This window comes from Cololabis saira, chromosome 22 (assembly GCF_033807715.1).
Source record: "Cololabis saira isolate AMF1-May2022 chromosome 22, fColSai1.1, whole genome shotgun sequence".
Lineage (NCBI taxonomy): Eukaryota > Metazoa > Chordata > Actinopteri > Beloniformes > Belonidae > Cololabis > Cololabis saira.
The window spans coordinates 7185721-7198800 of record NC_084608.1 but is presented as its reverse complement, the minus strand read 5'-3'; the positions used below and the strand labels follow the sequence as shown (position 1 = coordinate 7198800).

The 13080-nt window shown below is 44.6% G+C and overlaps 1 protein-coding gene across 3 annotated transcripts in view; it reads left to right on the top strand.

The window, feature by feature from the left end:
- nrp1a (neuropilin 1a) overlaps positions 1-13080 on the top strand; it is a 76861-nt gene that overhangs the window by 36321 nt on the left and 27460 nt on the right. For all 3 annotated transcript variants that reach the window (XM_061713987.1, XM_061713985.1, XM_061713986.1), the window contains 2 exons: positions 3853-4008; positions 6279-6445. In XM_061713987.1, the coding sequence (XP_061569971.1) occupies positions 3853-4008; positions 6279-6445 (323 nt within the window). The remainder of the gene's footprint in view (positions 1-3852; positions 4009-6278; positions 6446-13080) is intronic.

The window sequence follows — 13080 nt, the reverse complement described above, 5'->3', positions numbered from 1 at the left end:
CTCGCAGCCGTCATGAGCGTGATGCTTAGTCATTCTTCAACGCCACACACATCCTGATCACAAGAGCCTCCCACTGTTCCCTGTTTCCAGTCACATGCCGCATCGTGTGCTTCATCAGCGGACATTGAAGACTTCAAGGTCTAATCTTAGATGTGACAATTAAGTTTGGTTTGACAGTCACATCTTGCAGGAAATGACTCAAAAAAGGAATTTCCTCTGCAAAGTTTGCTTGTGTTTCCCAGCAAAGAGGAGGAAAAAAAGAACATGTTTATACCACTTAGACTGAACTGCTGTGGATTCGCACATCTCCCGGCCTGCAGCGGCGGCGCAGCCTCACACACATCATCAAATACTGCCTTGAAACAGCATCCTCAAATCCATTAATCTTAAAAAATCAGCAGGTGATGGACAGGAGGGAGAGAGGGCGAGCCGTGTTCAAAGCTGTGCTCCCATAGCCCCAGATTAGGCTTTGAACTCAGCCAGTGAAATCACATCTCCAAGGTTTTTTTTTTCCTTTCACTCCCGGCTGTACAGGGTGCAGACGAGATGAAAGCTTTTTCTCACCCATCAGTGGTTGAAAATTGAATTTTATGTTGCCGCGTTCAACCTGGCGCGGATCAGTATTCACAGGTGATAAGGCCAAAGCGTTAATCACTGCACTTTTTCCAAGAGAGTTTACTCAAAGTTCTCTGAAGATGTTAACTTTGCAGGAATTGACCTTTGATTCCTTGAAGCGTCTCCCTCGCTCATTTCTCCGTTCCCCCCCTTGAAGTGGGGAGGCTTGTTCCATTTCCAAGATTTGTGTTGATTACGGAGACTCTCAGAGATCTGGAGAGATGAGAACATACCACATTATTATCACCTTTTGAAGGAGAGACTTTACAGAAGACCCCGGGTGTTTGGAAAAGTAACGTTTCCGGAGCTAGTTCTGGCTCATTTAAATTCAGAAATATGTGAGATATATAGCTCAGATATATCTCTGCAGAAAGAGAGTCAAAAGATTCGGAATGTCTGTTGGGAGCAGAAAGTGTACGGTAGCACTTTATGTGGCTTCACACCTTTGGAGCACGGCGTGCGACAGACGGGGATGTAGAAAACTCAGCCAAAGATGGAGAAATGTCTGCTTTTTCCAGACGGTCCCTGTTGTGCCTACTGATTCAGTAGTTTATAAGCACAGGAGGCTGATGCCGTTAATATGGGAGATGCCCGGGCAAAGCGGGGGGTCACACCTCCTCGGACCCCCTGCTTCTCAAGTCCACCTTGCTGGACCGGCACCGTGGAAAAATACCCCTCTCCCTGTTAGGCATGGGACGATATGAAAATTTCATATCACGATATTAGTGGACAAAAATATCACGATTACGATATTATCACGATATTAGCGTGTCGCTTATAAAATTCTTAAAATGCAAGGAAAAACAATAACCGTGGATCCACTGGTTCCTTCAGAACATTTATTCTCAAATCATTCTCAACACAGTGACACTTGAGGTAGAGAACAAATAGTGTACTGTAAATGTTATGCATTACAAAGTGTAAACTATAGTACCGGTACCGGTACTTATTTGAACTTTCTTTTTTTGTAAGAAAATACTTCCCTGAGAGTCGAAAGAAATAAGTGACAAATAGAAATAAAGTGACAAAGTAGAGCCAAATGCACACTGATTGTATTACTCTCTGAAACTTTAACAGTGGCTGGCTGCCTGCTACTTAGTACGGCTCTCTGGAAAAATAATAAAATAAAGGCACTGCTCTGTAGTATACAAAACAAAAGCTGCATGGCCAACACAAAGATTGAGTGAAAATAAAGTGCCACAGTAGTCAAATGCACACGGATTGCACTACTCTCTGAAAAAATATTAAATAAATAATAATAATAAATAATATTAATAAAATACAAGAAAAAAATAACACTGGCTTCTACCTGGCTGGTAGCCTTGTGTGACCAAAAAAAAAAAAAAAGAATCGGCGATAATTACAGTACCCCACGATAACGTTATCGCGGCCGTTTTTTATCGCGATATACGATAATATCGTATATCGCCCCATGCCTACTCCCTCTCCCCCGGAGGACCGGGGCAGTGCAGGCGGCGTGCAGAGTTCACAGCGAGGTTCTTTAAAATTTCATAGAGCTGGGGAGTCATGCAGATAATCCTGCAGATAGCATTTTTTTTTTTTTTTTTTTTTTGTCCAGCCCAAGTCTTACTGGGGTTTAAAAGTACACCGTATTCTCAGGGACGTACACCCGGCACCTGGTTTATGAAGATTAATCTGAGCCCCAGAAGTCCCCGCGGCCTGGCCTTTGCCTTTCAAGTCGGAGCCGGAGCTGGAAGTGGCAACGCTTCAGATGACAGGAGACCGCGGGGAGGCAGGACTGTCACTCGCCGCTGATCACAGCATTACTAATCACAGATAAGCTTGCAGGTCCCCACGTACCGACGGCAGCTCACACCCATATATGTGTCTGGATCACCGCACACATCAAAGAACGGAGAGGGCAAGGTCACCGGGCTCTATAGCTCGACATTGCTACCATCTTTCTGGTCCTCCCTCCTTCTCACCCATTATGTGTCCCCCATTCTTCTCAGTCTGCTTTAATCACCTCTTTACTTTTATTGCCCTGCCTTTTAATGTCCCCCTGTTATCTCCACCCAGTCTTTACTTCACAAAGCCCACTCAATCTGCCTCCAGCTGAGGGGAAAAAAAGAGCTTGGGTACGGGACGTACGGGAGGTATTTACAGCCAGAAAATAGTCTGAGAATGTGACCTGCCCCACACCGTAGGCAGCTCTTCCTTCTTTTTGTGTCTGGCAGGCAGCGCTGGGAGGCTGGGGGGGGTTTCGTTTCTCACGCATCTTTTTATGGGTTCCAGGGAGGGGATGATGTGATTGACTTCACCGACATACTAGTTTTCACACTTTTAACTTACCGTCTTGATCGTTTGACCCGTGAGTTTAACCCGAGGAAGGATGTCTGAGGCCCCGTTTACACGTAGCAAAAACGGTGGTGTTTTCATGCGTTTTGGCCGTTCGTTTACACGAAAACGAAGCTCAAAGTCACCAAAAACGGTCATCTCTGAAAACTCCGGCCAAAGTGGAGATTTGCAAAAACTCCGTCTTCACGTTTGCTTGTAAACAGAGGGAAACGGACATTTAGGCTTCAGAACGTCACATTATGAGACAGAAACGTCACCACACTGCAAAAACCCAAAATCTTAACAAGAATATTTGTCTTATTTCTAGTTAAAATGTTTCATTTTTTTAGTAAAAAAAAATCTCATTACACTTAAAACAAGACTCATCACTGGAAAAAAGTGAAAATTTACTTGAAACAGGTGAAAATTGTCAAATAACAAGTTATTTATCTGGTGATGACTCTTGTTTTAAGTGTAATGAGATGTTTTGGCTAAAAATTAGATATTTTAACTAGAAATAAGACAAATATTCCTGGTAAGATTTTGAGTTTTTGCAGTGCAGCGTCATGTGTGTGACCTGTGTTTACAATTTGTTTGGCCACCGTCAATATTTTCTTGTATTTAACCTGTTTTATATTCTAAAGTCACACTTAAACGTAACTCCACTTCTCTGTCACTCCAAACGAAAGACTTTCGTTCATCTTGGAAGTAACTGGAAGTTACTCATGTCATTTGTTGATGTTTTTTTCCAGGATTCTGATTGGCTAGCATGACTTTATCTTCTCGTTACACTGCCCCCTGTAGGTTTGGCTGCTCATAGCACCTTAACAGCGTATTTATGCGGGTTTGTGTAAATGATGGTATTTTTCAAAACGTAGATGGGGAAATATCTGTTTTTATAAACGTGGCCTGAGCTTGAGCCTGTCTTTCTCTCCCCAGTCGGGCCTTACGTCGGGCGGTACTGCGGACAGAACACCCCGGGCAGGATCATCTCCTACACGGGCATCCTGGCCCTGACAATCAACACAGACAGCGCCATCGCTAAGGAAGGCTTCTCTGCCAACTTCACCGTCATCGAAAGGACCGTTCCAGAAGGTAAGCTGGACCCATGATGTAGGAATCAAAATCTAAGCGTTATCCGAGCAGCTTTGGTCAGGGAAACGATGAAGAACTTCAATGCCTGCAAGAGAAAATGAGAGTGCAGGAAAACGACCCTTAGCACAAGCAGATGTTGTTATTATGACTAACTCCACTTGTTAAATAGGGTTTAGAGTTATTAAATAAACACCTCCAGCCTCTCTAGTTAGAGGATGTGTAACAGGACCAAGTCCGCCTCCTGGAGTTTACAAGAAGTTTTTCTGCACCGCAGACTCAGACCGGGCTCTGAAATGCTGCTTCCAGCGGCAGTAACCAGCCCGGACACACACACACACTCACACACTCACACACACACACACACTCACACAGCCCTCGGGGCTTTTACATGTGGAGTCGTTGTCATGGGGCTCGACCCCCGCGACCCCATTCTGCAAAACGCTCCATCTAAACATTTCATTAAGGAAGACGAGCTCTGGTAGGAGTCGTAAATCTGTCCGGCGGCGAGACCACCCCGTCCGCGCTCGTGTGCACACAGTTTCTCGGGGATGGCATTCAGCAAGGCCACTTATCATCTGCGAGAAGGATTTGGTCGCGCACAAAGGGAAGACGCGTGCATGCGAGTGCACGCATTCGCACACCCAGCAAGCGAGGCCATTCCTCAGAGTTAAACAGGAACCTTTAGATAAAATTAGACATATCTACTTTTCACATTCGCCAGTAAGAGGTGCAATGTTTATTTGTATGGCACAATTCAACACAAGGTGGTCAAAGTGCTTTACATCAACATTAAAAGCGGCAAGGCATAATTAAACAGTAAATAACAAATAAAATGAAATAAAATTATAAGAAAAGAGAGTTAAAATAATAAAAAGCACAAGTTGTTAAGAAGTAAGGGCAGTAGAGTACAGCAGGTACATCTCATTCTTACAATGGCAAAAATTACGTTTTTATACGGTCAAAACGTACAAAGACCGGGTCAAATACAGTATTACAAAAGTAATCTGTAACAATTCATATAGTGAATTAACCCAATTTGACAATTCTATTCCACAATGCCTGTTTCCAGGTCTTATTTCACACAACTGACGAGAATTACGTTTCTCTACAGTCAAAACATACAAAGACCGGGTCAAATACAGTATTACAAAAGTAATCTGTGTAAGAGTGAACTAATTGGTTTTACATCATCAAGATAGGAAAAAATGTAAATCCCCTCGCGCAAAAAAGACGGTGTGGATTCTGTTTGTTTAGGGAGGGAAGGACATGTTCTAGTCCAAAGCTGCCGATGCGGGTGATAAGGTCTTGAAAGGAGGTTTTGTTTTGTTTAGTTTTTTTTTTTTTTTGCGCCTCCCAGTTTCTCTTGGTTTCATTCCCTCCATTCACACTCTGCCTCTTCATTATCAGCTCCGCCATGCTCAGCAACCCACATGATCAGATATGATTAGCAGCACACAAGCAGCGTCTTTGTGCTTTTGTTGGTCGAGGTTTGTAATGCGGGTCCAGGGAATAACAGTTTGACACTAAACAGACAATTTTCCACAAAGAGGGCGTGGAGTTGTAGTGGAGAGGTGTGAGGCTCTGATGTACTTGTAGCTGCGCGCTGGCGCTGAAAACAAGCCAACACGCGCGTGATGAAGGCTGCGCTCGCGGCGCCAAATGGAGAGATCATCGGCGTTAGCTCCCGCCTGAAAGCCACACATCAACCCTGTCATCCCTGGACTGATTTCTGCAGAGCCTTTCGGCACAATTCCTCAAAACAGCAGCCCCATGTCATCAACAACAGGGGAAATCACTTCTCGGTGAGTGGTTTGGCTGGAGGGCTTGGATACGTAGCCTGCAAATACAGATAATAAACACACCTAAGCTACCCCGATTAAAAAAAAAAGAAGTTATTGTTTGCAAAAAGTCCTAAACTGCCCTCAGGGAGGTGAGCCGGGCAGATTCAGTGAGTGAAAAGAATAAGTGGAGTGAAAGTCCCTCTAACGCCGAATACCAGCATGAATCGTGCTGAATGTTTTATGAGGACATTTTTACGTCTTAATGCAAAACACTTTCACCCAGCTTCCATTAAAAACTACTGAGAGAGAAAACAGGAAGGATTTACTGAGGCATTGCTGATGTGCTGTTCTTTTCCGACCGCTGCCTGAGTGGCTGTCATGTGGCGGCGTCCCTCTCCAGAGATTAGCTCTAATTCGCCGGGGCGCTGACTACGTTTCTGGCTTCTCAAAATTCAGCCCCGAAACATCTTTTCCCCTTTCCCTTTTCAGACTTCGACTGCAGCGACCCTTTGGGAATGGAATCGGGGGAGATAACATCAGACCAAATCATGGCTTCATCCCAGTACAACCCCAGCTGGTCCCCGGAGCGCTCCAGACTCAATTACTACGAAAATGCGTGGACGCCGGCGGAGGACTCGAACAAGGAGTGGATTCAGGTGACGCCTCCGACGTCATATTATTGACACGTTCCCCAGAAAATTGCTTCCTGAAGGGGTAGCCTCAGCTAAACATCATCAGGAAAGTCAGCTACTTGGCTGCGGCCTGGTGTGTGTTTGTTGAGCTGAGTGAGGGTTTATACGGAGTAGGGCTGGGCGATATGGACCAAAAGTCATATCTGGATATTTTCTAGCTTAATGGCAATACTCGATATATATCTCGATATTTTTTCTGTGCCTTAATTGGGGTTTCCCCCAAAGCATTATAGCATAGCATCTCTGTTAGCTTCATTTTTTTCTGAGGCAAACCCTTAAAAAAACAGTCAGTTTTAATACAAAGCCTCGTGTCAAATGTCACACAGGGTCCTTTATTAACAGAGGTCTGCACAATATCAAGATGTATAAAACAAATGAAATAAAAATAAACTGCCTGCATATATAGAATAAAAATGCTTCTTGAATAAAATAAAACAAATATCCCTTTCCTGCATAACAATTAAATTAAAATACACTGTGCAATTAATACAATGTAGACAGTAACAGGCAGACTTTTCCACTGAGGTTGACAGTTGTGCAAATAACAAAACATTTGTGCAAATCTCAAATAAAACATTCAAGTCAATTTGTCACAAAATAAGCTATATCAAAATCATTAAAAAAAAAATTAAAAAAAAAAAAAAAAAAAAAAAAAAAAAATTTAAATCGATATAAACGATATTGTCTCGTACCATATCGTGTTTGAAAATATATCGATATATATTAAAATCTCGATATATCGCCCAGCCCTAATACGGAGCTTGAAGTGAAATCACAGGTGTCTCCATGTCTTAGTCTTTCATTGTTTCTCTGCGGCGGCTAACAGTTTCAATATGTCCACACATCACTAACACAACCTCTCACTCTGTCACCGCCTTCCCTGTCCTCCCGGTTTTACTGTCCCTCACCTCAGTTCCTTTGATAACTTTCCCCCCGTTTCTTGATTACAGATTACAGCCTCCGAGGGATGCTGGGAGTTAGTCCAGGCATCCTGCCGAGTTTCGCACACACACACACGCTCAAACACACAAACAGGCCCCGTCATATTTCTCTGTGTCTGCACGAAGCGATCATTACCCACCAAGGGACGTTTATGTGGGAAGATTAAGCATTTAGTTCCTTCATCGCTTGATGTGGATAGTACTCGCATCACAAAGCCCCCCAGTGACACACCCACCACATCACTGCCGCGATGCATCTGCAGCGCGTTTGATTTATTAACCCAAAGCCTCAGAGTCGTGTAAATGCCCAGACTGTTTTCCTTTTGCTGCTTTTTTCTTTTCTACATGCTCTACTTCCTTGCTTAAAGTTTGGCCCCATCCTTTTCCCTCAAGGGATGAATAATTGAGCTGACCCAAAGCCAAATATTTGCTTGGTGAGGGTCATAAGCAAGCTTTTGCTTTATTATTGCAATGAAAATATTGTCTTGGGGGGCCTCTCTTTTCTCCTCCGTACTAATTTAATCAGCGTTGCGAGCCCGTGTGTGCAGGTTTGTGTGCGTTCTCCCATGCTCTGATGTGTGCCTGTGTGTATTTGGGGTTCGGGGTGACTGGAAGGGTCTGGCAGCGTCCATATTGTCCTGCAGAGGAACCCAGCATGTGTGTGAGTGGATCAGGAAGAAACATGGCCTCTATTACCACTTCCTGCAGCAGCTGGATTTTCCTTTTTTTCCTCCTTGTCTGTCTGGCGAGGAAATCTCTTGCCTATCCACATGGGTGTGTTAAGGGTGATGGCACCGATTCCGTTTCTTTTTTTCTCCTCGTAAACTGAAATTACCAGCGATATCTCCAAGCCTTTGCTGCCATTCACGGCTCAGTATTGATCCTGTATTTGACTCGATGTTCAGGAGCGTAGGCTTTAATGGCGGTGCTGATTTTTTCAACTCTAATTAGGCGAAAACGCTGGATCCTTTCTCATTTCAAAAGGGAGCAAAAAGAGTCTCGGGTTGACCCATAATTTATGTTTTTCTAAGAAAATGCGATGCACTCATGCCAAGCAGTCTGAGCTCCAATTATCACAAGTGGTATTAAAAGAGCAGAATCTCTCATTCGTCTTTCATTAGGCCCGAGCCCGGTGTTTCAACAAGCCCAGGCACCCCTAACGGCATGTACAAATCATCTCACTGTGCACTCACATGCATAGTAATCAATCCATTATTTATTTCATGATCATTGCCTGACTGCAGTTTCAGCCAGACAATTGTATTATTCATGACAGGCGGCCTTTGATCCCCGGGTATTTTTTTCCCTCACCCTGCCTCTCTTCTTCTTTTCTCAACATAATCCAGATTTGTCATCCATTTTAATGCCGCCGCTCTCTGATGCTGGAGAGATGCAGAAGAAGATGCTGGAGCCCGTGTGCTCTTCAGCTCTAATTAGATCTGTGCGTGGTGGTTGAGCGTTGGAGTGCTAGGTTAGCCAGGTCATTAATCAGCCCTCTTGGTGGACGCAGAGATGGACAGATGTCCTTTGAGAGGGCTTTTGTGGCTGCAAAAGACAAAAACATTGAGGGAATAATCCCTCAACGCACGCCTCTTTTTGTAACTTTTCCAGAACTCTTTTTCACTTCCACATTTCAAATTTTCAGGTCGTAAATATTCGAAACGAAAAGGTTGTGTGCTCATTGTCTGCTCGTGGGAGCCACTGTTTTCTCCGGGGGCTCAACGGCATGAGCAGCAGCCAAAATAAATGAGGGTAAACCGGATGAGCCAGTCAATGACCCGTCTCTTGCTTTATGTACCCTGGTAGCTCCGGCAACGGAGAGAAAAACCTGCATCTGTGCAACACATTGGGCTCGGAGTATGGCATGCTTACAGGCTGACACAATTGTTCCTCGGGGACTAGGGGAAATAGCAGAATGCCTATGTCAAACATGTTTGAGGAAGGATGTGATGGCCACCAAGAGCCACTAGAGCATCCAAGGGATTGCATGAAACACTGACTTGCAGGACTGACTTTCCGTCAGGCAGCTGCCATTTATTACACATACACCATCAATAATTTACACTGAAACAACCCAACTATCAATACGTGAAAGCCTCTCTACTGAGCATCCCATAATGGGAATATACTGCGTGCCCCATCCCACACATAGCCATAATTTTGCTCCAGTGCCATTATCTGCAATCTTTTTTCCCAGGATGCATTCCCCCTCACTTCTTCACCAGCATTTATGCATTCATCAGCCCCTATGTGTTTTCTGATTGCTTAAATTGTTTAATCATAAAAGGAGATAACCCTGACATCCCTTTTGCTCATGTCACACGAGAAAGCCTTTAATCTCTCCTTCCTGACAGATGAAAGCAAATCACTAAAACCTAAGAAGCGTATCAGTGCTTGTTGACACAAAGTGCTCCCTTATCTCCTTCATGAGTGATTAATCTCGAGGTAACGTCAAATATTTATGACGGGACAAAAGATTTACATGGTGGTGCTGGGCCCCCGTGCAGGGGGGGGCCTGGGGGGGCCGGGGGCTCGCTTGACCCGTCCTGACCTTGTTTCCTCCAGCTCTGCAAAAGCAAACAAGCGCTGGGAATCCGGTGCCAGCTGATCAGCCAAACAGCCGTTAATTGCACACTTCCTTGACTAAAAAAATGCAGCTCTGGTGCCCACGCGGAGGCCGATGTGAGCCTGCCGAACCAGCAGCGCACTCTCCCATATCCTGTTTCCTTTCTCGTACAGAAAGTGTTTTCAATTACCGCAGGTCAAGTGATTGGGACCAAAAAGAAAACTTATTTTCATTGTCTCTCCCTCTTTTCACTCCTGTCCCTGTTCCAGGGCTCACCGCCCTGCTGGGGGATGAGTAACAAGAATACGGGCCGGTAATTAACAGCAGCTTCTCAGTTGATAAAGTCTAGCGGGCTCAGCGGAGCGGCGGCTGGCATGCGGCCGCCGGTGAGATCATCATCACGCTTTACAAATGGAAACAATGGATGCTGTCTGTGCCTCGCTGCTCCTGGGCCTCGCTCTCAGGCGGAGAATCAATGAGAGGATAGAGACCCGCACTCCGCTGGAGTATCCAGAAAAGTGGGACTTAGTGATGGCAACACCAGGGATGGCATGATGTCATGGAGTCGTGGAAATGGAGCAGGGGTTGCATAAGTACCAGGACAATCACCTTTGTTCTCAGTAAGAAAAAAAAGAGGTACTTAGTCAGAAGCAGAGGTGTCAAGTAACGAAGTACAAATACTTTGTCACCTTACTTAAGTAGAAATTTTGGTTATCTATACTTCACTGGAGTAATTATTTTTCAGACGACTTTTTACTTTTACTCCTTACATTTTCACGCAATTATTTGTACTTTTTACTCCTTACATTTTAAAAACAGCCTTGTTCCTCTATTTCATTTTGGCCTTTAAAAAAAAACTATCCAGTTAAATTGCTCCATCCGGAGAGAGTGAATTTGGTTGTGGTTGTTTCAGATGTTCTTGTCCAGTTTTGTTCTTACATCCGTTCCCTCAGATTCCTGCAACTAAACTTGGATGTACATTCCAATAAAGGTTAGGATAAATGATAACATGAACATGAAGTTTGACTTTTTGCACCATTACAATACTTACAGACAACTAGTCATCATATCTCCTGCTCTCTGAAACACATGTTAATGCTCAATAGTACACATATATGCTTCTTTAATATATTTGCATTATACTAAGATGCATTCATTTTCAATGACTTTTGTCCTTAATTGCTTTTTTCCCCTTTACATTACTTTTACTTTTATACTTTAAGTAGTTTTGAAACCAGTACTTTTATACTTTTACTTGAGTAAAAAACTTGAGTTGATACTTCAACTTCTACAGGAGTATTTTTAAGTAATGAATGTGAATACTTTTGACACCTCTGGTCAGAAGACATCACCAAACGGTCACGTGTGGCTGTGCATCCTGGGAAAGGGTTGTCATGCTTTCTAGTCATGACATGCCTTCAGCCGTCGCTGCTGTTTCCTGTGTGTGTAATCATTAGTCAGCGTATGATTCCAGACGGAAATGACCGTGGGATTCATGTCTAAAAGGTGATTCACCGGGAGAAAAGCCTCGTGGGCAGACAGCTGCTGGTCCTCTGGCTGCAGAGATGCAGCAGTTCAGACTTCCCCGTCACCGAGCACAAGCTCTCTTCTCCCACAGCGAGCAGGGACAGCCTTTTATTCCCCGATCGCTGCCACCTATACCCGCCCTGCGCGTCCCTCACCGTCACCGTAATAGGTGATCGGAGCACGGGAAAGACGTGCATAATTTAATGTCACCAAAGAGGCGCCGGCAAAGCTAAAAATAAACCGTAACTCTGTCAGGTGAACAATGTGATGAATGGAAGTTGAGAAGTGGAGCTCAGAGGTCCTGCAGCGTCTGAGTAATACAGTTTTCATGAAGGGAGGATTAATTACACTTTGAGGTAATGGAGCCGTTCCTAAAGGCTTCTTAAACCGCCAACAAAGTGACTGGAGGTGAAATGGTGAGCGGGCTCCGCCTCTGGGGGGAAGAAACGCATCCCTTTAGTCGGCAGCTATATGTCAGCTCGCTAAAACCTCGGCATCTCATTACCATACAGAGGCGATTATATCAGATTTTGTGTGGAAAAATAAAACAGTTTATCTGATTTACTTCCTGGGCCTGTAACTATATCATCCTTGGAGATTCCTGGAGCGTCCCTGGAGGCTGAGGCCTCCGTCTCCAGGTCCAGCAGCTGCTCTTTTAATCCCAAGCGCAAAGGAGCACCACCTTCTTCCTCACCTTCGGCATTCCTCTTGTTGTTTCTTCTGAGGACAACACAAAAAAATGCACATTAAATTTTCCCCAGAGGCCTCGGCTGCAGCAGCCCACACACACACACACACACACACACATACACTAGTTAAATACACACGGATCGGAAACTATTTTCCCTCTCTGCTGGGGAAGCAGAGGAGCGGATTTAAAAGAAGCACATTCAGTTTTTAGTCTGCTGGAGTTCACATCGCTCCATGCGACTCCTTGGCAACTCAATTATAAGCTAATCAAGCAGTGAGAGATGGAGTTCGGGGGCCTTCTATTGAACTGTCTCTGGAACCGCCCCTCGGCTTTATTTACTTGCAGCGCCCACGCCTCAGCCTCAAATACATATTGTGTGGCCTTTTATCTGAGTCACGGCGTATTTTTGAATAGTGCATAGATCCAATGATCCCCCTTCCTTCCACCATCGCTATCGCTGGATAATTAGAAAGTTTCCTTCCTGAAAACAATATATATATACACTTTGTTGTTATTCTATTCATGAAACAACCTCCCTGCCTCCGATCCGAGCGTCTGGTGATACAAGCCCGAGCACGACTAATTCTTTTAAGGCGTCATCATCGGTGTGTGAAGCCAGTCGAGTCGTGCATTCTGCTTGTTGTGAGACATAAGGATTTGAGTCATTATTTTGAGTCACGACAGGAAGCCAGAAAAGACCCAGAGCGCTCAGGACGGACAGAAGCACACATACGAGACGAGTCGAACACGTTTCGGAGCACGCCGGAGGATGAAAAAAACTCCCACGAGACAAGGACACACTGAAGTCGTGCCCACATATCAGCCTGCCGTTTGCTTTATGGGGGGATTCTGAGAAGCCCGGGTGATTTCTTAC